At 44.4% G+C, this 26,993-nt stretch overlaps 1 protein-coding gene across 1 annotated transcript; it reads left to right on the top strand.

Annotated features, from left to right (window-relative positions):
• Positions 1–1,348: 1,348 nt before the first annotated feature.
• Positions 1,349–3,097, top strand: LOC101974073 (N-formyl peptide receptor 2). The gene has a single exon (XM_078033064.1). It carries the CDS (start codon positions 1,411–1,413, stop codon positions 2,464–2,466), a length of 1,056 nt encoding a protein of 351 aa, XP_077889190.1. The 5' UTR covers positions 1,349–1,410; the 3' UTR covers positions 2,467–3,097.
• The last annotated feature ends 23,896 nt before the right edge of the window (positions 3,098–26,993 follow it).

Below are 26,993 nucleotides of genomic sequence, written 5' to 3'. Positions count from 1 at the left end.
TTGACACCTGGGAGACATTGTATAATGTCTACAGCAGTTTGGTTGTCATTAGAGGGGACTTGCCCTGACGTCTGGTGGATGTTCCTAACTAACCCACAATGCATGTGACGTCCCCCTCCACAAGGAATCGCCCAGCCCCAGATGTCAGGAGGTCCGAGGCTGAGAAACCCTAGTGAGGTACACATGCCCCATAGAGGACCTCAGTGCCTGTGGTGAGCAGAGACCAGGACAGAAGGAATGAGACGGGAAGAGACCAAGGACAGAGTGCCAGACACCAGGTACCATCCCACCTGGCCGTCTTTCAAGGGTGATTAGAGTGGTAAAGGTGTTCTCTCTGGAACTGGTAGAGCCTAGTTTTCAAATCTTGCCACCTCCACTGGCTGGTTGGACCCCTGCTGGCCCCTCAGGGCTGTGGTTTCTGCCCAGGTGGAAGATGGTGTGGTGACCTTACAAGGTTATCATGAGCCACACTCTATTTGCAGACCACGCTGGACTGAAATTCTTCCTCTCCTCTTTAAGAGACCTTCAGCAGGTTGTATAATAGCTCTGAATACCAATTTATTCTTGCAAATGCTAAAAATAATGAGCATCGTAGAGCTCTTCCATAGACGAAACTGGATCCCCTGTCTAGAAATGAACACCGTGCATGGTTTCTCATGAGAACCCTCCAACTCTAACATGTTACTCTCCTACACTTTATCCCCCTGCAGCTGTACAACACGTGCAGATTCTCTGCATCTCAATCAGAGAAGCGCTTGAGCTCAGGCAGGGACAGTGGGTTCAGAGCGGCCTTCCTCACTGTCTTCCTCCAGCACAGAATTCACGGGCTGTAACCCATGACCACACAGCACCAAGTCGCCCTTCAGGCTTCTACTGGGGAGAGCTCAGAATCCACAGGCCCTTTGCTCTCCACTGCTGAAACAGTAGCCGAAACCATAAAATTAACTGAAATGGTGGCTGCACCTTCAGTCAAGGGCTGTCAAGGGACCTGGGGACTGCATGAACTGGGCACTGGAATGCTAGCATTGTTGCACTGAGTCGTGGATGGAAGCAGGTTGCCACCTCCTGACTGCTTTCCTCGCTTTGCTCAGCGCCTGCTCCAGCAGTTGGGTGGCCTGTGCCCTCTCGGTTTAGTTCTTCTGCTGGTGCACAGGGCTCGCAGTCTTCTTGGTAAAGTAATCTGCCTGGGAGGCAGGATGTGGACTAACGATTGTGGGAATAGGAAGAACCATCCTTTCCCAAAAGACCATGCAGGAGAGTGCCAGTATCTTGTGGTACTGCTGGCCACGAGGCTTGGTAGAACGGGTCCTCTCTGGAGTAGGCGCCACAGAGGTGGGTGAGGCGGGATGCTGAGAGATGGACGCACACCTGAGAAATGGCCACTGTTGACGTGTTTCAGGTGTGGGCGAGATGGACGCCAACGTCTCCTTTCCTCAGAACGGATCTGAAGAGTTGTCCTATGAGTCCCCTGGCTACACGGTTCTGGAGATAATCCCGCTGGTGGTACTCGCCGTCACCTTTGTCCTCGGTGTGCTGGGCAACGGGCTGGTCATCTGGGTGGCCGGCTTCCGCATGACGCATACGGTCACCACCATCTGCTACCTGAACCTGGCCTTGGCCGACTTCTCCTTCACGGCCACCCTGCCGTTCCTCATCGTCTCCATGGCCATGAGGGAAAAATGGCCTTTCGGCTGGTTCCTCTGCAAGTTGGTTCACATCGTGGTGGACATTAACCTGTTCGGGAGCGTCTTCCTGATTGCCCTCATTGCTCTGGACCGCTGCATCTGTGTCCTGCACCCGGTCTGGGCCCAGAACCACCGCACCGTGAGTCTGGCCAAGAAGGTGATCGTCGCACCCTGGATTCTGGCCCTCGTCCTCACGTTGCCGGTTTTCATCTTCTTGACTACAGTCAGCGATCCCACAGGGAACGTGTACTGCACCTTCAACTTTAGGTCCTGGGGTGCCACCCTTGAAGAGAGGCTGAATGTGGCCATCACCATGCTGACCATGAGAGGGATCATCCGGTTCATCATAGGCTTCAGCATGCCCATGTCCATCGTCGCCGTCTGCTACGGGCTCATTGCTGCCAAGATCCGCAGGAAGGGCCTGATCCACTCCAGCCGCCCCCTGCGGGTCCTCACTGCCGTGGTGGCCTCCTTCTTCATCTGCTGGTTCCCCTTCCAGCTGGTGGCCCTCCTCAGCACGGTCTGGCTCCAGGAGATGCTGTTCCAGGGTAAGTACAAAATCCTCGAGGTCCTGGTCAACCCGACCAGCTCGCTGGCCTTCTTCAACAGCTGCCTCAACCCGATGCTCTACGTCTTTGTGGGCCAGGACTTCCGGGACAGGCTGATCCGCTCCCTGCCGGCCAGTCTGGAGAGGGCCCTGACCGAGGACTCTGCCCAGCCCAGTGACACAGCCACCAACTCTTCCTCGTTCCCTGCAGAGGTTGAGTTACAGCCAAAGTGAGGAGGGGTCTGGGGTAGCCCACCCTGGTCCCAGCTCCAGATTCCTCTTCCCTCCAGCCATGTTCTCACTTACCCTGAAAAAGTCCTTCTGTGTCCCCTGATTTGGGGAAAGAAACAGACAATGGGGTTTTGGTACTCTGGGTGACATTTTAGGTACTTGACCTGCGCCTGTACCCTGGGCTAAGAGGAGGTGGAGAAAGAGTCTAAGGGGGAAGAGTAATGAATTTATAAGGCTTAGATCAGACTAGATACCTCAAGTAAAACTGTGCTATTTCATCATTAAGTAAAATGTTTGCTACAGGCTTTTTGTTCATGTTTTTAAAATATGAGACTATATATGTTCCCTCCTGTGCCTAATTTGCTAAAAATTTCCCCCTTTTAAAAAAAAAAATCACAAGTGGTTGTTGGATTTTAGGAAATGTGTTTTCTACATATATTAAGATTATATTTTATATCATTTTACCTGATCATAGATTAGATGGATTATGTTCCCCTCCCTTGTTCTCCTGGAATAAAGCATGCTCCATCATGGTTGGCTTTGTGTACTTATAGTCTGTCCCACTGCATTGGTGTGGGCTCTGTGTATACCAGGGTGGCTCTGTTACCTCTGCTACTTCACTTTCCTCTGATGTTCTGGCCATATTTACATCAAGCTTACAAAGGTCTCCTAAAAGGGGGAGGGAAGTAATTCCTATGCTTCTATTTCTTGTGTTACATTGTTCTTAAATGTTTAGAAAAACTCACTAGTGAATCCAGTAAGCCTTGGGTTTTCTTCCTGGGACGATTTTTAGTAACAGGTTCAATTTCTTTAATAGTAACGATTCATTTTTCCCTCCCTTCTCTTTCAGTTTTGGTAAACTGTAATTTTCAAGGGATGTAGTTGTTTTATCAAAACTGTCAAATAGCATGAAAAAGCATAATTGTATACAGAACTGGACAGGGTTTCTCTCAAACAATGAGAATGTAAAATATACCCAAAGGCAGAGATTTTGGTCGGTCTCTCACTGATGGATCCTCATCCCCTATGTATAAAATAACAACTGTCATGTTGATTGAATGGATCAATATTTATTGAGCTAATGGATTAATAAGCAGCACTTTCACTTAGGTGTCAAGTGAGAACCCTTAATCTCTAATTTAAACAATCTCCAGCTGGGCACAGTGATGCACACCTGCAGTCTCAGCTACTCCGGAGGCTGAGGCTGGAGGATCCAGACCCTATTCCAAAATAAAAAATAAAAAGGCAAAGGACGTAACTCAGTGGTGGATCACTTTTGGGTCCCATCCTCATTACCACAAAAATTTGAGTAATTAATTAATTTAATCAAACCCTCTCCAGCCCTTACAACCTGAGTGAGACCAGGTCTGGTGAACCTCTGTCCTCCTGCAGAGGACATTGATAAATGCCCATCTGGCTCTGCATTTTCAGGAGCGCTTCCCATTTTGAGTGTCTGCGTAAGTAAACCGCTCTGGCTCACTGTCACAGGATGGCTCTGCCTTTAAATAAGTCCACCCGTGACACGTGCTCTTCACATAACTGCTCCAAAGGGACTTTGTTGTGTCATACACTCTCCCCAGGCAGCACTAAAAGAAAGGGCTCAAAATGAAAGTCAGGCGGGGGGCGGGGGGCGGTCATGAGGAGTCCTGCCCTCCACCGCTGTACCGCACCCACGTCTTCTCCCTGTCCTCTGTCAACCCTGAAGCTCCTCACGCTTCCTGGACAGAGCCGCTGGCCCGTTTCGTTGGCTCCTTGACTCCTGTCTAGTCTTTCAAGTTCCCAAGACTTGCAAAATCTTTAATGCCCAGCTAAGATGTGAGCACAGAGGAAAAGAAACCAGGGCCATGAAGAATGGCTCCTGCCTCCTGCAGGTGGGAGGGCCTGGGCTTCCACGTGGGCTCCTTGGAAATCCCCTTCATTCCAGGGCAGAGGATTCTCACTCCCTGGGCTTGGTCGACTGCAGTGTAGCTGTGCCAGTCATAGCCCGTCCGTTTGTCTTTCCTTCACTGGAGCTCTCAATGGACGCCCAGTACCCACACCACCATCCTATCCACACACTGGGTGTCTTTGGAAGTTGAGGACTCTTTTTTTTTTTTTTTTAAGTATATATTTTTTTTCTTGTGGATGAACACAATACCTTTATTTTATTTTGATGTGGTGCTGAGGGTGGAACCCAGTGCCTCATTCGAGCTAGGTGAGCGCTCTACCACTGAGCCACCACCCCAGGCCTGAAGTTGAGGACTCTTGGGGTCACTATCAGAGAGACACACTCTCAGACCTGATTGAGTCAGAAACTCCAGGATAAAACTTGGAAGTTTGATCCCCAGCACCACAACAAACAAACAAAACCTTTGGGGATGTCTGTCTTGGAAGGGCCGGGACTTCCGGTGTTTGGGGAGAAGAGTGTAGTGAGGAGTAGCCAATGGGTGATCTGTGGCAGGGACTCCCTGCCCACCCAGCATTCACCCTCTTCTTCTCTAACAAAAGCAGGTGTCAACCACCAGGCTACAATAATGTGTCCCAGCCACCCTCTGTCCAGTGAGGGTGAATTCCAAGCCGTGAGATGCAAGAGCTGGGTCATGCACCACTCGAGGGGCGGCCACGGTCTTTTTGTGTTTTCCTAAGTAGACCCTAGTTTTTAGAACAGTTCTAGATTCACAGCGTATTTGGCAGAAGATTCAGAAATATTTCAGGTGTTTCCTGCCCTCTCGCAGCTTGTCCCAGTAGCCACAGCCCCCGCCAGAAGAGTACATGTGCTGCAGGGAGTGAGCCTGCGTAGATGCGTTATTGTCACCTGGAGCCACATCTCATCAGGGTGCCCATTCTGTGGGTTTGCAAAGATGAGCAATGACACGTACCACCATTATAGGCCCACGAATAGCAGCCCTAAAGTCCTCTCTGCTCTCCCACTCTGTCCCCCTCTGACCCTAATCCCTGGTGAGCACCGATCTTTTCCAGGGCTGTGTACCTTCATCTTTTCCTGACTGTCTCAGGACGGGGCATGTAGGCCTTCTGAGATGGGCTTCTTTGCCCTGTGCATTTAAGCTTCCTCTGTGTCTTTTCAAAGTGTGACAGCTCCTTTCTCCTTAGCACTGAAAGCATCCCAGGGTCTGGTGGACCGCAGCTCGCCCAGGGTCTGGAGGACCGCAGCTCGTCCATTCATCTGCTAAGGTCACCTTGGCTGCTTCCCACTTTGGATGATGAACAACGCTGCTTCGAGCACCCACGTGTGGGTTTTTGTGTGGACGAGTTTTCGGCTCCTCAGGGTGAATATCCAGCAGCACAACTACGGGGCAGTGCAGTGAGTGTGTGTGTGTGTGTCACACTGGGGGAGACTGCCAGGCTGCCCCCCGAGTGACTGTACTGGTTCCCGTTCCCACAGACTGCGCCAGGAGCTTCGGCATCCTGCACCGAGTGGTGTTGCCAGGGCTGGGAGAGGGCCCCTTCTGACAGGAGCACACCCTATCTGTTCTGGTTGGAGTCTCCCCCGTATCTTCTTTGTTCAGGTGCAAGCTAAGCCCTCTGTTCCATTGTTGAAATGGGCTGTCTCTCTGGTTTTTTTTTTTTTTGTTTTTTAGATACCAGGGGTTGAACCCAGGGGTGCTCTACCCTGAGCCACATCCTTGGCCTGTTTTATGTTTTATTTAGAGACAGCGTCTCACTGAGTTGCTTAGGTTCTTGCCAAGTTGCTGAGGCTGGCTTTGAGCTAGCAATCCTCCTGCCTCAGCTTCTGGGATTATAAGTGTGTGCTACTGTGCCCAGCTGTCTCTGTTCTTAATGTTGAGATTTTAAAGTTCTTTGAGTATTTCAGGTAAGAGTCCTTTACCTGGTATTTTTTGTGAATATTTTTCTCCCACACATACCCCTTTGCATGGATGTGGCGACTCTGGGGAGGGATGAAAAGACACTATGTGGTTGTGTGGATTGACCCCTCTCTCTTTCCAGCATTCTAAAGCCCAGCGCGACGTCTCAGGAAGACTTTATTGCAGTCTGTGTATCTGGAAGCGCCATGGGCTTGGCTGTGACAGTGGCCTTGTGGCTCTTGTTTTTAAAGTCCTTCTCTGCTAGAGAAACAGACTGAAGTAACTCATGATAGAATATAAAATTTACTTTAAAACATTCCAGATTAGAAGAAAGGAAAGGGAAAGAAAATGAAATAAGATTGACAAACAGTTATAAAGGTTGGTAAATTATCATACTATTTCTTTACCTTTGAGAATACTTGAAAATTCTATTAAGAGTTTTTTTTACTCTCCTATGACCAGCAATTCCACGTGAGTAAATATTCTCAACTATATGTACACGTTCATGTTGAACAGCATACATGTTATACATGTTCCCAAATGTTTATTACACCACTGTTTATAGTAACTCCAAACTGTAAACAGCTCATCGGTGATAGAATAAGTAAATTGTAGTGTATTCCTACAGCAAGTTACTTATCAGAAATAACTTTTATAAAAAACTACATCTATGTAAGTGATTCTTAGGTATAAATAGAAAATAGAGCAGACACCATGTGAGTCAATCTATAAAATTTAAATCATAAAATTAAAATATGCATTCGGGGTTTGTAACTACAGAGTCAAACCACAGAGAAGAGGGATGTTCATGTACCATGACAGTCAGGTCCTGGTGACAGTGAGGAAAGGAGGGGACAAGGACTGGAAGAAGCATGGATGCCACTGGGTCCTGAGATGCTGATGCTCATCATTTCTTTCTTGGGCATTTGTGTATTTTGCAAAGTGTACTAATCTTCATGCTTATCTTCATCTTGATTATTGTATATCTATGAATATATGTGTATGCATTATTTATTTAATAATCCGGGGGTGGTTGTGGTACAGGGGATTGAACCCAGGGGTGCTGAATCCAGCCCTTTTTATTTAATATTTTATTTGGAGCCAGGGTCAAGTTATGTTGCAGAGGCTGGATTTGAACTTGTGATCCTCCTGCTTCAGCCTCCCTAGTGTCTGGGATTACAGTTGGGTGCCACCACACCTGGTCTGTTATTTTCTATAATTTAAAAGTTCACATACACACACACACACACACACACACACACACCACACAACTGGTCCACCTCATTTTCCTTTTCTGTTCTACCAGGAAAGCTTCAACCCTGGATTCAGGCAGCTTGAAAACAGGGCACCCCGTTCACATAGATGCGCCTTCTCTGGGTGTAGCAGCAGAAGCCAGGGACCAAAGGTGGCAGCAGGCTGGTGTGCCCCCTCTGCAGGATTCCCAGGTCAGGCGCCAGTGCAAACCCACTGGCGGGGTTGGAGCGCCACCTTGTGGCCGCTCAAGCACGGGGCACGGGAAGGAGATCTTGAGGCATCCTCAGCAATTCCATCTCAAGGGAGGTAACCCAGGGGATGGCTGAGTACTTGTGAGGAAAGTTGCCTTTCAAATCCAGGAAAAGCCCCCTTTATTTCAGAATGCACATTCCAGACCCTGGAGCGTCTGGAGATAGCTCCTGTGTCCACCGCACCCTAAGAGCTGCCGCTGCTTATAGAATTAAAAAAAAAAAATCTGTGTAAGCCACTCAGCATCTGGGGTTGAGCTTCCCCTCTGGTTCCAGGCTCAGGTCTCCCCAGCTCCATGCTCAGTCTGGGTAGCCGCTTCCACATGACAATGTTGATGTTCCTCAGGGGCGTTCCATCAGAGTCACCTGGGAAGGTGTGTTGTTCCCTTTTGGTAGTTTTTCAAATACCAGTTAGGATGCTGCGCCCGTTCAGAGCCTGAATTTGTTCACTTTAAGGATTTTCTGCTAATTTTGACATGGAACCAGATTCTCCTGATTCTTAGCAGTTGAATAAATGCTCTCTTTAGTGAAGAACAGAATAAGAACCAATACTATACAGAACACTAAGAACTAATGTCAGCTCTTGGATAGACAAGTGTGTCCTTACCATTTACACCCCAGAGCAAACAGTCTTCTTCATACTAGTGGCCATTCGGACACTGCAGGAGGGATCGCAGAAGTCCAGCTAGCAAAATAAATCTTGAGAACCAGGTTGTCCCTGAAACATTTGTGCAAGGGTCTCTGGGAGCTTGCCATGGTCTCAAGGTGTCTGCAAGTTAAGCTGTTGATACTTTGTTCTTAAGAAAGGAGAGATTTTCAGGAGCCGTATACAGAATTGATAATAATTAAAAAGAAGTCTCCTTCCCTTTCCACCCCCCCCCCCATTCCTGCAGGAATCTCTCGCCAACCAGTCAACCAGCACAGCTAAACCAGGACCAGCTTTGTGCATGGACACATAAGCACATGGGATATTGTCACAGAGGAGGGGCAACCCATGACTCACACACACGGACGCCAGCTTCTCCCCAGCCATGCCCTCCAATCCTAAGGCTAACTTTCTACCTTACCTTTTAGGTCAATAGTTGCCAAGTGGTTACTTTTGACCAATGTGTTCTCTTCACCTGAAGTTGCCATCAAGGTGTAAATTTGGAAAATGAGGTCAAGGAATTTATCATGGAAGTTTTGCAAGACTTCCAGAGCTGACAAAGTGCTTTGCCCTTTATAATGCCATGTCACATGTGGTCCAATATTGTACTGATTGATCCATGTATTAGTGATCTATTGCTGCATAAAAATCACCCCCAAAACTTAGCAGCTTAAAGTAACAGGAAACTGTTCTTCTCTTTTACAATGTTTGTGGGCCAAAGTTTGGAAGTGGCTTTGTTGGGCGTTTCGGGCTTGGGGACCCCTCATAGGGTTGCATCCTCTGTTGTGGGTGTGCATCATCTGAAGGCTTGAGTCACTTCCAGGTGACACACTCCCACGGTGGAGGGGCTTCTGCAGCAGGGCGGCTCCTCTCCACAGAACTGCTTGAGTTTTCTCCCCACCCAGCTGCTGGTTCCCCCAGAATGAGTGAGCGAGGTGGAAGGCTCCGTCTTTTTATGACCTGGACTTGGAAGGGGTGTGGCCTTCCTTCTGCCACGCTGCAGTGGTCAAGGTCAGTGCAGGTCCCAGCCCAGATTCGAGTGGGGCAGAAAACACGTGGGATGCTGTACGTCCACAGCCTAGCTCTCTGTGGAAACAGTCTGCCACAGTCTCGGAGATGGCTGTGGATTACCTACTCACAGTAGGCATATTATGCCTTGAACTTTGTGTGGACTCCATGCTTTACATATGACCCTTGCTGCTCTATCACTGGTGGCCCATTTTAGAATGGACCTTTCCCCTTTCCTCTTCTCTCTCTCCACTTCCCTAACCACGGGGGAAGCAAGATCACCCTTCCTCCCCTCCTAGGCCAAGTTCTGTGTCCTCCAGCTCATGGACAGAGGAATGAAGGGATGCACACTTTGGGGCTGGCACTGGGAGTTCTAAGAAACAGCTGTCTCTCGAGGTTCAGATGAATCATGGCGGCTCCTGAGAGGGCACAGCTGGAGTGCAGCCTCTGTGTCCCCTCTGTAAAGGCTCATGGTTCCTCCTGACAGAATCACAGCCTCTGGGACAGAGGCTATGTTCCTCTTCTGCTAGCAAAGCAATAAAAAATTTTTTCTTCCTTTTTTCAAAACTTGTTCTCACTATTGGAGTGGCATTAGGGACCAGACCCAAACTTTGGTATCGGGATGTAAATCTCAAGTCCAGTTCAAAAGAAAGCACCATTGACAAGAGTTATATAGGCTAAGCTATTCTACACCAGGAACAGTGTCTTCCTTGTGCATCACCCCGACCCCATTCCAACACAGTAAAAACACCATGAAGTCAGAGGGTGCACTCACTCCCTCCTGCTTCCTGACTCCCACTATGGTCTTGGTGGCAGGGATATTCTTGGGATCAGCAAAAGGGACTTCTGCTTTCAATGTACACTTTGGCCACAGTCAGTGCTGAGAGCCCATGTGGCTGGCAGCAGAGATCAACGCTGAGTCCTGACCTGGCCCATCCTCCAGGGTGATCAGCCACTGACCCCACAGAGGGGTGCTCCTCCTGGGCCACTACCAACATGGAAGGCACAGTGCCTTCTTCTCCTTGAAAGGAATCTTTACTCTGGTCATGGATTTTGTATTTCTCTGCACACAAATCTTCTGTCCAAGCTACCACCAGTGGACACACAGAATGGCTTGTGCCCTGTTGTGGTACTGCACACAGCCCTGATGTGATGGCTTGTTTGATAGCAAATGAAGTGTGGCAGTGTGTCGCATTCCTCACGGCTAAAACACTCAGGGTCAGTCCAGGGGAACTGTCCTGCACAAAACAACCACACAAGAGACCGAGAGAGATACCTTCTTCTTTGGGGTCCTGTGATGGCGCCTCTGACCTTAAGGGTCCACAGGAAGAGAGAGACCAAGCAGATGCTGAGAAGCCATTCAAATGAGGCCAGGGGTCAGGTTTCAGGGGGCTGAGTCTATCTTCCTGATGTCCACTGTCAGCAGGTTGACTGACACCTGGGTAGGCCACACCCAAGGGCACAGTAAGAGAAGGGGACACCCAAAGGGAGTTTCCATGGAACATTCTATCCCAAACAGGGCAAAGGGGTAATATCACAGAGGAACAGGTGAGCATAGCTCCACCCATGAGGCTGCAGGAAGGCACACCTACATATAAAGACACATTCTGCTACTTCCAGGATCGGGGCAGCCCTCTGGGGCCACTCTGAATGTGGCCAGATCACTGGAAGTGGCCGACAGAGCCTCAACTGATCAGGGAAGGAAAATGCTGGTCACTCAGTGCAATGGCCGCCCACAGACGTGGGTTCATACTCTGACATTCACTGGTCTAACCACATTCCCCTCCATCCTGAAGTGGCTGGTTGACAGAACGGTGGCCTTCTGAAGACTCGTCAATGTACCAGCTAGTGCCAATACCATGAAGGATTAGCGCAGTGGAAAGATTTTTTCCCACCATAATAAAAAATGAAATGGAAAAATGAAGAGTCCTGTACTCACCAATCCATGAACATGGTCACTATTATTACTAAATCTAATGAATTATTTAGGAGAATTTAGAGTTTTATATGACATTGACTTAACAATGACATCTTAAGGGACTAATGTCAAGACAATCTTTATGTATGAAGAAACATATCGCCATCCATCCTAGCTGGCAATCTATGCTGGGTTCATAAATGTGACGATTCCAGTAACTTGAGGTAACAGTGAAGAAAGCATATGCAAACACACAGAAGTACATTTTCCAAGTCCAGGATGGCTATCTGACCTTAGGGGTCTGTGGAGAGAGAGAGAGAGAGAGAGAGAGAGAGAGAGAGAGAGAGAGAGAGAGAGAGAGAGAGAGAGAGAGAGAGCAAGCCACTGGAATTCTTTATTCTTATATAGGGGACGCAAGGAGAGGGACTATGGAACATTCTATCCCCAAAAGGGCAAAGGAGTAGGATTCCAAAGGAACAGGTGAGTGTAACAACCCCACCAGGTGACGTCTACTCCTGGAGTCATGCCTCATTATCTGAGTGGAGGTGAAGCCCAAGTTATTGCAGGGTGCACTAATTGTTCAGTATCTCTTGCTCAGGACTAAAGGGCATGTATTTCCAGAGCAGCTCCCAACAGAAACAGTTGCATAAACGTCCTTAATAACTTTACTTAATGTAGTAAGGTTAGCTTTCATAATTATGTGTAAGTTATGGCTTTACTAATATTAAAAATATCAATCTGTGTTGTAGGGCATCACCTTATTTTTAGTTCAAGTTGACAATGGGCTTACATGTTAAGCTCCTTGTTAAGATAAGCTATTGGATGTTGAGATGATTTGTTTAGAGCTGTCTGTCTAGTATATTAAGGGTGACAATTTTTAGGGTTATTTCTTTCAGTGATAAACGGATGACAGGGGCTCGAAGTAGGACCCTGTTTTAATGTTGTAGAGGCTCCCAAAGCTTGTTTATGACTTAGAAGAGATGTAGCATTTCCACCCTGATGTTTACTCTTCCTGGGGCTAAGACTAGTGTTTTAGTCTTTTTCTGTCTGTATGTTTGTTTCTTTCTTTTATTTGATCTGTATTTCAACTGTGGGGTGACATCTAATGATTGGTCAGGACGATGCCAACTTCTCTAATTTCCTTCAAATGTCCAGGGCTGATTGGATGATAAACTCATCTTTTGAAAATGGGTGGTTCTCTATAAATTTAGGGTGGTATGTATTGTCTCCTTGAGTCTCTCCATAAAATTAGTTGGAATTTTGGAAGGCTCACTATTATTATTTTTTAGGTATTGTGTTTATCTGTTGAATCCTAGCTTGTTTTGGGGAATTGTCTGTGTTTTAAACAAACAACCAGGTTTGAGCTTAGTATGTATTGTTGAGATTTGGTAAAGATAGATCTTTTAGAAAATGTTTTTAGGGTGGCCTTCCCTTTGAAAGCTTAGCTAAGTAATAGCACAGTATCTTTTTAGGTGAGGTCAGACACCTGGCATAAGTTTTGAAACATCACAATACATGTATTTGGGTCTTTCTAAAATCTCCCTGAATCTGTTTTTGTCTGTATTAAGTTGGTGGCGTTTCTTTGATCTCTCTTAGAAAGTGATGTTTTAAAGGACTTTTCCCATGATAGTGTTCGAGGTAAGACCTAACAATACATGAAAATGAGACACTTTTTTTGATCATTTGTAATTTCCCAGTAGTAGACTAGTTGATGCATTTTAATGGTATATGTAAAATGGACAAATTAGGAGAAACTTTAACCCCTCAAAGGTCTCAACGTATCTTTATATTTCATAGTAGTACCTTTTAAACAAGTTAGTGTCTTCCAATCTACTTTCAAAAACATAATCATGTTTACTTTCCACTATAGGAAGCAACATAAAAGTTGCTTATTGATAATAGGTCCAGTTAGAGAACCTTAAAGGATACAAATAAATTCTCAATAAAATTTGTATTTTTCATAGGGACCAGCAGGTGGAGATCAGAGAGGATTCTAGTCATGAGAGGTCCGAGTTCACTGCTTGTCCAGTAGGCTGCCTGCCCAGGTGTGCAGCTCCAGTGGCAGAAAGCTAAAGGCTGGTAGGATTGAGCGGTCAGACAGAGCTGGAAGCCAGCCCGGCAGCTGGACGTGGGAGGGAAGCCGAGCAAGAAGAAGACCATGCACAAACAAGGGAGGGCTCAGGGGCTGGCCTGTGACTTCAAGCCGGAAGCCCCAGAGACCAAACAGCAATGCCAGCTGCATAGCTCAGGGGAGAGGTATACAGGGTTTGAGCCCAGGTATCTGGTAACCAAAATCTTCTGAACACAACTGAATCCAGTATTACAGAGCGTTTTCTATCACACTCACTTTTCAATCCCCAATTTTTTTAGATTAATTCTCTGAATATACTTATAATAGCTGTTTTGGAACTAATAAACATGACATCTGGGCACACTTTCAATCAGCTGTAACCCCAAATATGGGTTACATTTACCTTATGCCCAGTGATTTGACTAAGCACACACACACACACACACACACACACACACACAGCTTAGAATAACCGTGGAGATGAATTTAATACCATCTTGTCTGCTGACCTGATCCTAAGGTGCATACAGTATACCAGGGAACAAAACAACTCACTTGAGAGAGAGATCTCAGGACAACACAGGTGATGTTTGAATGACAAGAGACTCCACGCCCTATCTTAGGGCTGCTACATCTAAGCCCATAGACTGGGCAGCTGATAAACTATGAATCATATTTCTCACCATCTGGAGGCTGGACGTCTAAGGTCAGAGGCCCTGAGGGCTGGGTTCTGGTGGGCTGCCGACGGCCCATTGTGACTGTGTCTCCACAGGGCAGAAGGAGGATGAGGCCATTAATCTCTTCACAAGAGCTCTCCTCCCAACCCCATCGCCTCCCAACCCCATCGCCTCCCAGCGGCTCCACCTCCTAACACCATAGCTCTTGGGGCCAGGATTTCAACATGATTTTCTTTTAATGGAACCCAAACATCCAGTCCATTGCACTGACTGAAGAAAAAGTGTGTGCCAAGAAGTGAAGGAAGCACGTGGGCCTGAAGAACAGAGGCCGAGGATCTGGGGCAGAGAACACCCAGGGGACAAGGCAGACCTCCCTGCAGATCAGGTTGGTGCCGCCCCCACCTTTGCAGTTTGTGATCTATTTGTTTTCCTTTTTCTCCTTCAGCCAAAAATAAAACCAGACTCACCTGCTGTCTTCAAGGTGAGACTCTCCTGCAGGACGACAGGGTGGGCTCGGTGAAGAGCAGAGGGACCTAAAGGCAGTGTTACCGAGATCCTGAAAAACAAACCAAACCCCCTCCCACTACCCGAGGCAATGGGACCACCATCCTTCCCCGCAGCGCCAAGGCTGCTGCCGCATCAGAAATCCAGAACAGGAGAGGGAGAGCACCGTCGGGTCACAGGTCACGTTAGGGCACAGTCATCAGGCTTTCCTTGTGAGCCACATCTTGGAACCCAGGACTTGAGACATCGCATCCAAACTCCAGGCTGGACTCAGGCTCACACACACACAACAACAAAACCACATCCACTGTCTCCTATGCTTTGTGATACCAGAAAACAATGACACAAACTGAAAGTGACCTTAGCCTTTGGCAGGCATTGCTCCACAGGTTGTAAATAGTGATTATTTAATACCAGGTAACCCATCAAACTAAACACAGCAGGTGCCATTCTCATTTCACAGATGATAGTGACAAGACAAAGAGTCAGCTGTAAAGCTGGTGGTAAATGAGGGAGCTCAATTTAGTCATCTGAGCCTGGCGGGGGAGCCTCACCTAACCTCTCTATTTTGCTACAGAAAATAAAAAGCTTCTGCCATTCAAGATGTCTGACGAGTTTGCTTTTCTCCCAGCTTAGTGCTGCATCATTTTCTCTTTATGGAAGAAAACAAACAAACACCTGAGCCAGGCATGGGGAACACATCTGTGATCCCAGTAGCTTGCGAGGCTGAGGCAGAAGCATCACAAGTTCAAAGCCAGCCTCAGCAACTTAGCAAGGCCCAAAGCAACTTAGTGAGACCCTGTCTCTAAATAGAAAATACAAATGGATGGAGGATGTCGCTCAGTGGTTAAGCATGCCTGGTTCAATCCTCTGTACCCAAAAGACAAAAACAAAACCAAAAAAACCTGATAGCAGAGATAATCATGACCAAAAAAAATGTCCTTTAATAGTACAGTTGTCACGAAGACCAGCATCAGTCAGAACTACATATGAACTAAAAATGAAAGGTTTGTAAAGTTTGGGTCAAATATTAATGAGCTAGACACAGGCTGAACTGCTACTTGGTGCCAGTGATGTTGGGAGAAAGATCCTGCAGGCAGAAGTGCTAGAAAAATCCCTATATCTCACAGGGGATTGACTTGAAGACAAAAAAGAGGTATGTGTGTCGGGGAGCAAACTGAGAGAGACTTGATCCCAGAGAAAACACACTGGCCATACAGAGTGGTGAGCATGATCAGGACAGAAACGTGGTGAACAAGAACGACCTCACGACCGAGCTGCCACCGCCTGTGTTTCTGACCCATTTCCATAAGCAGCTCAGAGTACATTCAGAGAACACCACGTAGCTGCAATCTCTTAACGGCTTTCCACATGTTGGGCTGGTAGCGCAATGTCATGTAAGTTAACACTGAACGTTCAGTGTCAAGGAGTATTCTTACCATGTGTTACAAGAACAGAAAATGTCCCATCAGTTTGTGGAAAAATCTGAAAAATGCAAACTCACCTAGAGGAATGGAAAGCAGCTGCGTGGGAAAGGGTGAAAGGAGGGCTTACCGAGGAGCATGTGGGAACTTAAAGGCACAGTGGATGTGTTCACTATTTTGATGATGGCAATGATCTCAAAAATTCTTAAATTGTACACGTTAAACTTGAGGCAGTTCGCAGGTTGTCAATTAGAGGTCAGTAAAACTCTACAGCCAAGATTGTCTCCATCTGTCTCTGTCTCACACCTACCCACAGGAGCTGGTAATTAAGATCCATTCCATAGAACCTTCAAAACAATCCAAACAGAAAAGGAAAGGCAAGAGCCACACAGAGATGAGGTGAAATTTGGTGGCAGCTGCTGCCAACCGCAGGTCTGTCTTGTTCCAAAGTTGTGGCTCTGGAATCATGCAGAAGATTCTGTGATGACTGCTGTTTGCTAGAGGCCACCCGTGTGCAGACAGTGGCACCTGATTTTACAGTCTAGGTGACACTGTATTTCTATTCCTGGCTCCAGGGCTCTCAAGCCCTCAGCGTGCAGGGACTTTTCCGCACCTCTCAGTGGTGAAGAAAAAGGTGTGCACTGTTACAACCTCACACTGACCCATCCTATTTCTCAAGTATAGCCACATCTGAATCTTTGAAGGTAAGAGCCTGCAGTGTGTGTGTGTGCTCAGTTGGGTGCAGAGAACAGGGGCCACAGCTGAAGTCTGAACATTCACCCTAAACTCCAGACACCAGAGTCCATCTTCAGTAATCACTACTGAAGGGCATCTGCTGCCTGAAGGGGAGGCAGCACGTGGCAATCCTTAGACCCAGGCTGGCCACAGCCTCAGCAGCAGGCCCCTCGCCAGCTGACTGCCCTCTGCTGTGCAGCACACTCTCCATGATTCTGTCAGCCCAGAAGTCCAAAGCATAGGTGAAGCTGTCCTGGGGCCCCAAGGAGAAACTCTGTCCCATCTAGGTCCTCGCCTACCCTCAAAGTGTCCTCTTGAACATTGTCCCCTAAACTTGATTGGAGTCTAGGCCACAGAGAAACACTCCCCAGGGTCACTGTCTACGGCTGGGGCTGACAGCAGGCCTGTGGCCACCAGTGAAAACGGGCCTCGCGGGCCAAAGCAGTTATAGGTGCTGAGATTCTGAGTTCGTCTCCCCACTGGGAGCTGCGATCACCCTGTCACCTGCAGGGCCCGGCCCTGTCTGCAAAGGGACCGTGATGCATCTGCAAAGAAGCTGTAAATGCTACTCCCAGGACAAGTCAGCGGGTCCTGGGGGTCATCAAGAAGTGAGTCAATTAAAACAAACTGGAAACTCTTCTGAGGCCACTGCAGTAAACACTTGTGGGTAAGGAGTGAAAATGGCAAATGAGCTGTTTCCAGTGCTGTGCAGGGTCTGCAGAGTGGACCCTCATCCCTGGTCCTGCTGCCCTCTGGGTCAGGGATGAGCTGTCTTCTGCAGAATTGCACTCCTAAGGACACTGCTGCCTGGGGAGCTGGGTGTCTAGATCTGCAGAAGCCCTGGGAATTCCTGGCCCCACAGCCCTTAAGTCATCCCTAAATTTGTCCTGGGGCTCAGGCAGCACAGAGAGCAAAAGTGGCTTCATAGCCTTTCCTGGAAGCACTTTACCCTACTGCTCCAGTAACGACAGTCCACAGAGGCCCACTTCTGACCTTCTCCTACTCAGGATTAGGTTTTTCTTGATGTTTCTTTTCATACCTTTCATTTACTTTTTCCATTATTTTGCTCAGCACGTGCTGTCGGGCTGAGCCACACCTCGGCCTTCTTCTGTTTCTTAGGAAGGGGTTAGATGCTCACCTCCCTTGCTAGACTAATGATGAGCTCGGTGTTCTTATACTACCTTTCACTTTCTTTCCCCATTTCTCTCAAATTTATGTGATTTTATAATTTCTACATTGTCATCATTTTGCTTATATAGGCTCCATAACTAAAACTCCATGTACATAAACTGTCAATCCCAATTCTGCCTTCCACCACCACCCACAAGACCCTTGTTACCAACAATTTGCTTTATATCAATGGATTTATCAATTTTAAGTATTTTATATAATGAAAACATACTTCTTTCGGTTAATGTATTCAAATCCATCTGTCATGGTTTCTATATGAGGTCTCCTCCAAAAGATCATGTGTGAGACAACACAAGAAAGTTCAGAGGTGCAATGACTTGGTTAGGAGATCCTTAACCTAATCAGTGCATTAATCCACTTGAATGGATTACCTGGGTGGTAACTGTAAGCAGGTGGGGTATGGCTGGAGAGAGCGGGTCACAGGAGGTGTGCCTTTGGGGTTTATATTTTGTTCTGGTGAGTAGAATTCTCTCTGCATCCTGATTGCCAAGTCCTGAGCTGCTTTCTTTTCAGGCACCCTTGATGTTCTGCCTCACCTTGAGCCCAGAGCAATGGAGTCTTGTCATCTATGGACTGAGACCACTGAAACTGTGACCCCCAAAACTTTTCCCCCTTCTACATTGCTCTTATCAGGTCTTTTGATCACAGTGGTGAAAAGGCTGACTTTTTAGTCACTACCCATCAATACTCCTGCTATTTGTATAGCTAATGGGCATTCCTTTATATATAGACACATATAGGTGTTACATTTTGTTTGCCCATTCATCCCTTGATGGGCATTTGAGCTGTTTAATCCAAATGATCCTTGGATCTTGTAAATAGTGCTTCTATGAACATTCACGTACATGTATTTGCTAGAGTACCTGTTTCAGTTCTCTCGGGTATAATTGTAGAACTGGAAGTCCTAGGACATGTGATAGTTCTGTTTAACATTCTGTGGGAACATGGGACTTTTCCACAGATATGACTTCATTTCACATTCATGTTTTCCAGAGACTGAACTTTCTAGCCATTTCCAAGAGTTACAATTCCCTCAGAGTTTTTAATATTAGTAAAATGCTAGGCATAACAGGAGCTTAAGGAAAGGCCAAGAAACACGTTCATGGGACTCATCAGTAGGTGATCACAGCAAACCTAAAGTCCCACGTGACACAGCATTTGAAATACAAACCTGAAAACTCACTTCATGTTACCAGAAGTATTCTTCCTCCCTCAATTTCATGTGGGGCTTGTTTTAAAGAATTTTATGTAAATATTTTTTGTCATATTTGGGTGTTTCGTAATCATAAAGTTCTAGAAAAATGTAAGATCTATTTGTGATGTATCATCACAACAAGCAGAAATACTACAAATGGCAGTAACAGTAAGAGATCACACACAATTCTTTAGACTTTAAAAAAAATTTTATTAGTTATTGATGGACATTATTTATTTATTTGTTTGTTTGTTTTATGTGGTGCTGAGAATTGAACCCAGTGCCTCACACATGCTACCACTGAGCCACAACCCCAGCCAATCTAAAGAATCTGCTTTAGACTTTTTAGTCAAATTACATACTATATGGGGCTGGGGATGTAGCTCAGTAGTAGAATGCTTGCCTAATACGTATAAGGCCCTGGGTTCAATCCCAAGCACCACACAAAAAATTAGATACTATGTCAGATTTTTATTCATAAGAAAATGAAACATTTCTATTTATATTGGATTATACTATTCAATTTTTAATGCTTAAAACTAAATTTTATAAAATATTAAAGTTAAATATTTTAAGTATATGTTATTTAAAGTACCAAAAAAAAAAAAAAAAGACTGGGGAGGTAGCTACTGGGGTAGTAATATAACCCCACAATATAACACCTACAAACCTTTGTTATATTCAAATTGATCCTTATTTTGTTTTGTTTTATTGTGCATTCAAAAGAAGTTGTGTAGGAATTGTATTTGAGTAGTAAAATGTTTAAATATTTGTAGAATATTCTCTCAAATAATTTCTAAAATAATTATGTAATCCCTTATAAAATTACGTTTTTATATACATATTTACATGTATTCCCAACTTTACTTAATTACTAAAATTTAAAATGCTATGAAACAAAAAACTCTGGCGATTAAACTATGACATTCCATCAACTGTAAGATGTACTGAACATACGATGGAATAAGATGTGAAGAAATGAATCCATGTAGTACATAAAATGCCATTCACCACTGGTCATTTTGCAACTGTCACTGCATTCATAAAATGTTTCTGATTTTAAGATCTTATCATGCTTGTTGCTATCTAATCCCCCACAAAAAGCATTCTCTGTGACTAATCATGCCACTTAGGTAAATGTAAGAGTTTGCTGAAGTAGGTTAACTATGATTCCTTAAGAATCTCACACCTCCACTAGATCTGGGTGTCACTGTCTTGTCTGAGAACAGTGTCTCTGCTATGTGAGTGACGAGGCATTAAGGACTCCAAAGCTATAAATAAACCATTTTAGGCAATCACTGAAATTGAGGGCGTTCCTTACTTGGTGTGTAAGTGGTTGGCTAAGGGCAGATATTTATTGGTATCTATTGGTTTCTCAAGTACCTGATGTATATGTCTCTTTCAAAAACTCTCACATTCCTTCTTTCAAAAGGACTTATCAACTATGAATTGACTAATATTATAAGTCAATTTGGACATTGACATTAATGCTTAACATTTACTACATTAGTAGGATTCCTTCTGTAGGCATCTGATGAAATACAGAAGCCATGCATTAATCAGGAAGACATTCACCACAGCTCTACAGGATGTTCTCAGGGAAATTCCTATCATAACAGTCATAAGGTTTTTATTTTTTATTTACAATGAGATATGAGTTTCCTTGGCTTTTATATATTCCCTGCATCTTCAGGTTCATTTTCTGAAGGAAATGAATACCCTAATACACAATAATTAGTCTGAAAGAGAGATTTCTTGATTTCATAACATCCAGTGTTGCCTCCTTCATCACAGCCTCTGACTGTATTGAATTCACAACGTTTTGTTCTTGGTGAGAGTCCTATGGTATTTTAAGGGACATCTTCAGGAGAAAGGGCTACAAATTTCAGAGCACTTATAAAGTTGCTTTCCCATAGGAGTTCCTCTTGGGTATACTACAATAACAGCAGTGGCCCTTCTCTTACACATGAGCTCTCTGAGCAGATGTGACTAATCAGAAAACTTTCTTATATTCCCAGTAACTGCTTGGAAGATTTTCTCTTTTAAGCTGTGATTTCTGGTGGCTAAGAAGAGCTGACTTCTGAGTGAAGACTTTCTGGTATCCTTTGCATCCATGAGGTTGCTTTCCTGTATGAGTTCTCTGGTGGCTAGAGTTGGCAATGTAGCAAATGCTTTCTTATGGTCACAGCTTTACATGGTCTCTCTGCTGTAGGAATTCTCTGATGCACAGTGAGAGATTGAGCCATGATGGCTTCATCAAAAATAGTATATCTAAAGGGTTTCTCATCTGTATGGGCTGACTGATGTGAAATGAAAGTTGACTTACAGGCTGACTGATGTGCAATGAAAGTTGACTAACTGTATCCTAAGCATGAAATCTTCATGACACACTTTGGATCTCAAGGGTCTCTCTCCTGAATTAGTTCTCTGATGAGAAATAGGGGTTGACTTTCGTGGAAAAGCTTTCCTGCATATTTTGCATCTGTAAGATATCCTTTCTGTGTAAAAAAAATCAAAGTGAAAAAAAAGAAAATCAAAGGAGACACAGAGACAAGATGAAGCGGCAGGAAAGGGAAAGAAAGAGTGGCTGCCCCTCCAAGCAGCCGGGCTTATTTATATCAAAAGTTACCTAGGCTTTAGTTTAGTACATGACTAAATATTTAGTATTGTTAGTACAATACTAAATTATTATTTAGTATTCCTTTAATCAATGTGCTAGATAAGAGAGATCAAAGTCCAGGCTGATTAGGTTACAGCCCTTTCCTCCAAGGATATTACCAGAGTAACTAGATCCTGCACCTGTATAGTTACCTTACTTGCTTCAAGGATGGAAACTGCTGGGGATTCCAAGGGTGGAAATCAGAGTGCCTGCTACCCCCTGGGATTTACTCACCAGAGGAATGCTTTCCTGTACATTTTCATGGTCAGAATGCCTACGTGTCCATGAGGCCTTTTCTGAATATCAATAAGCACAGACCGGGTCCTGAAACCTTTCTGACATTGGTTGCAACCACACAGTCTCTCATGTGAATTCTCTGTTGTGCAATGAGCTGTGTCCTGAATATTAAGGCTTTAACACATATTTTGTAATTGAATGGTCTCTCTCCTGAATGAATTCTCTAAAATAAAATGAATTTTGATGGCCAAAGAAAAATTTTCCCACGTTTGCTGTAGGTTTTGTAGTAAGGTTTAGTTTTTTGCTTTTTTAAATGTTTTTTTTTTAATTGCAGATGGATGGAATACTTTTATTTTGTTTATTTTTATGTGGTGCTGAGGAATGAACCCAGTGCCTCACATGTGCTAGGCAAGTGCTCTACCACTGAACCACAACCCCAGCCCTGTAATAAGGCTTTCTGACATTGACTCTCACCAACGTCCCATGCAGGCGATAAAATTTGGGGTTTCCCTGCATGGAGTAAGCTGGCTGTGAAATAACACTAAGAAAGAGAAGGCAGTGAAAAAAACCACATGACACAGAATGTAATTTTAGAAAGCAGGGATGGGATGGCTCTTCAACCTTTGGGGTCAAACTTCCACACTGGAAGAGAGAGAGTGAGAGCCTGTGTTTGCTTTATTATATGGAGGAAGCATCAAAAACCAAGCAAACATGGTTTTTCCATGGAATTTTCTTTTGCCAAATAAGGTAGGAGGTGGGCTCTCCAGTTTCCAACGGGTTATGTCCAACTCCATAGCCCAGTGAAGACAGAGGTCAGTGCATTATGCAATCCATGGAGTGGGAAGAGCTACAGCAGATTGCAATGCCAAACCTAAATCTCCTTGGAGGAGTGAAAACTCTCAAAGGGTGGCATCCACATCAGTCTCACTCTGGTGTGAATTTGCTGATGAGTAATGAATGTTAGCTCACTGGGAACAGCTTGCCTAAAATTGCAGCATTTGTCGGATTTATTGCATGCTTGAGCTCTCTGAGTTATGGCCACGAGAGGGTTACAAATCTTGCACATTTATTGCATCCATAATTTCTTTCTTGAAATACTTGGACCATAATTAGTGATTTCTAACTTTTGCATAAAAGCCAGTGTACCCAAATGAGCTTAAGCTAGATAGAGAAGAGGTACAAAGAAAGGTTACCTTTTCTTTTTTCTTTACTCTAGAAGACATTAGACAGTTAAATTTGAGTGAGCTCCTTAGGTTGGATAATAGCACTGTATCAATATCAATGTTGTGATTTTTATAACTATATTCTGGTCATGCAAAAAATGCCCTTGTTTTAAGGAAATGTGCACTTAAGTACTTAGGGATAAATATATACCTATGTTTGGGGTTACTATGTATGTAGATTTTAAAAATATGATAGAGTAGATGTGGTATGACTTTATGTTTAGGAAAATTTGAAAAAATGTGCAAGAAATGTATCATTTTGGAAATTCTGAGTCTAAAATACTTGGAAGTAAACACTTTCAAATAGAGAAAAAGAAAAAAAGGAAAATGTTCATGAACACATATGTAGCAACACTACTCAAAATGACATGAATGTAGCAGATAAAGAGACTGTGTTACACTCACACATGCCACCCTGCAAAGTGCCCTGGTACTCTTGAACCAGGTCCTGAATGGTGTAAAATTCACCAAGTTGTGGACTTTTTATCTGTTTAGTTTCTATATATATGCTATACAAAACCCTTTCAATATAAGTAAATAGAATGTGTATACAATCATCATGATCATTTATAGGAGGATCCTAAAAAGAATTTGCATCTGTGCTAACAGTAATAGGATGCTATTTGCAGGGTCAGGAGGAGGGAGGATGACATGTCCTGATTTCCAACTTAAAAGTATCCTGTTGTGTGTGTGTTATCACATTGACCATGTCTAAAATATCATGACACAAATATTATCTTTAGGCTACTGGTCTACATGTAGTTGAGAAATTTAGTAAAGATAGGCCATGTCACACAGCATTTTTCTCAGATTGTGTTATGGTTTAGACATAAGGTGTACCCCAAAATCTTATGTGTTAGACAATTCAAGAACTTTGAAAAGCGATGAAATAGGTCTATGAGATCCTTCATTTAATCAATGAATTAACCCACTGATAGATTAACTGGGTGGTAATTGTATCTAGGTGGAGCATGGCTGGCAGAGATTGGTCACTGGAGCTGTGCCTTTGGGGTTTATATTTTGTTCCTGGTGAGCAGAGTTCTCCCTACTTCTGGATTTCCAAGTCCTGGGCTACTTCCCTGTGCCATGCCCTTCTGCCATGATACTCTGCATCATCTTGGACCCAGAGCTATGGATTTGGCCATCCATGGACTGAGACCTCTGAGACTGTGAACCCCAAATAAACTTTCTCTCCTCTATGTTCCTCTTGTCAGGTAATTTGGTTGCTGTAACAAAAAGCAGATTAAAACACATTATAATCCAGGTCTTTCTCCCCATTCTCCAACTCATAAAGACTGAATTTTCTATAGGTGCTTTAAATATCTTCCATACCCCCTGTTTATACTTTATTTTATAATTACGTGGTGCTGAGGATCAAACCCAGTGCCTCACGTATGCTAGGCTTGTGCTCTACCTCTGAGCCACAACCCCAGGTCCATCCCATGTCACTTTTTTTCAACTCCAGTCACTGTAAAAACTATTGTATTTAACAATCCAGATGCTTCTGATGTTTAATTTTATGCTAAGGAATTTTGTGTGTGAGTGAAAGATTAAAAGAAAAACACGGACATTTACTTTTTATAAGTTGACTCACCCAAAGACAATTCCCCACATCCCGCCTACAGAAACCTGTGGCGTTTGGGTGGGGTTACGGCTGGTTCCCTCTTAAACTACTACAAACACCCAAATAGAATCCATCCTCATGGAGAAAGAGGACCAAAACGGATGAACTGTATGTTACAGAAACCTCTGAAGAGGCTCAACAGTCAAGATGCAACAGCCTTTAACCAGATCCCAAGTGGACTTCCCAGAAACCTCAGAGCCTGCCAGAGACTCCGTTCCCAGGAAATTTAAAGGACTAGACATAAGATGAACTATGCTCCCCAAATTGAATAAGCTCTGTTATCGTCCTCGGGTACCTTGTCCTCATTGTTGTCAATCTCCTTTCCCTGGCCCCTTCTCTGTCCAGCTGAACAGCCTGGGAAGAGAGAATTCAGCGTCTCAACTGAGTTTCAGCTTCTTGTCATTCAGGTGGAAGAAACCACAATAAATTCCAAGTAAATTCCTTGAGCAATAGTAATATTTGTAATAGTTGTTTTTAACATCTTTTCTGTAATTCTACCTCCTGTGCCACTTCAAAGTCCCTTCACATTGACTTTTCTTGATATGGGTTGTATTGTCCTGCTAGTTAAGATTTGATTAAGATGCTAGACTCTTTTACAGTGGTTGACTGGTTGTTTGTATTCCTTCAGTTGTTGGATTCTGTTCTGCAAAGCTGTTACATTACCTGGGGCAGTTTGTTACAGCAGCCATAAGACAGTAATACAATTGTACTTCCACATTCATCATATCCATAGGTTTTTATTACATAATACAATTTTTGTGTTTGTGATTTTATTTATTGTAATTTAAGTCTTTCCAAGTCTCCCAAGGATAAAAGGTGACAAATGAGTTAGTCTGGTGAATGTACATAAATTCCTGCTTCCGTGGGTTCTCCCCATGTATAAGTTCTCTTATGTTATACTAAAAATAGTTTTTTTCCACGTTATTTCTGTCTTATCTAGAGATATGTTTCTGATACTTAATAAGGTATAATTATCAATAAAACCACCATCACATTTTTCCTAAGAAATCCTGTGAGAATTCTTTGATATCAATATTTCCAAAGGACTCCTGTGAGAATAATTTTATATTAATCAAGATATCACCCTCAGGCAAGGGCTTTCCCACAGAAGCTGCATTTCCACCCAGGATGATCACACTGATGCTTAAGAAGTAGCTTCTCACAGAAGCATTCTCCATAACCACTAATGCATGGGCATTAATTCCGCCCCATCTGTGATCTCTGACATTTCGTGATTGGAGGATTTCTGCTAAGGGCTCCACATTTCTGTATCAGAGGATTTTTTTCCTTCACAACATCTGGAACATTTAAAGCATAATTTACAACTAAAGGCCTAGTCTTCATGCAAATTCCTGATTATCTATTGATGCCTGATTTTTTGGAAACAGTATTTACAATCCCTGTTTTTACCCACTGTCAGCTCAGTGATGTATATAAAGAGGGCTGGGCGGGTAAAAATGGATTTCCACAAGCAGTGTGTTCATGGGGCTTTGTCCTGTGTGAGTTCACTCACATACTAAGAAGTGGAACCTCCCCCCAAAGAAGAATTCTCCACTGTCAGTGAATCTGTGGCTTTCTCTCTTGTGTGTTTTCTAAGGTGTTATGAGGACTAATATCCAGACAAAGCCTCTGCCACATGGGGTTCCTCTCCAGTATGAGTTCTCTGATGCTATGTGAGCACTGACTTGCTTCTAGAGGATTTTTCACACTCACTGCATTCATAAAGTTTCTCTTCTCTACGAATTCTCTGATGGATGGTCAGAGGTGACTTTAAAAAGCAAGTTCTTCCATACTCACTGCATTCCCAATACTCCTCTCCTGTGTGTAGTCTCTGGTGAGCAAGGAGGAAAACCTTCTGGGAGATTTTTCCATACACACTGCACATGTAGAGATTCTCTCCAGCACAAAATCACTGACATCTGTTGAGCTGGCCCTTCAGGCTGAAGGCTTTTCACGTTTGCTCTCCCCATAGCGTTTCTGTCCTGTATGAGTTCTCTGATGTACCATGAACTGTGATTTTCTGGAGGAAGCTTTTTTCCATACCTTACATTTGTGGGATTTCTCTCCTATGTGAATTCTCTGGTGTTCAGTAAGTCAAATCTTCCCTTATGAA

Source organism: Ictidomys tridecemlineatus, chromosome 15 (genome assembly GCF_052094955.1).
Source record: "Ictidomys tridecemlineatus isolate mIctTri1 chromosome 15, mIctTri1.hap1, whole genome shotgun sequence".
Taxonomy (NCBI): Eukaryota; Metazoa; Chordata; class Mammalia; order Rodentia; family Sciuridae; genus Ictidomys; species Ictidomys tridecemlineatus.
Note: the sequence above shows the minus strand (reverse complement) of the source record. Positions and strands in the feature narration are given on the sequence as shown.

Excerpts from the sequence above, each read along its gene's own strand:
- LOC101974073 (XM_078033064.1), top strand. The coding sequence starts at position 1,411 with ATGGACGCCAACGTCTCCTTTCCTCAGAACGGATCTGAAGAGTTGTCC.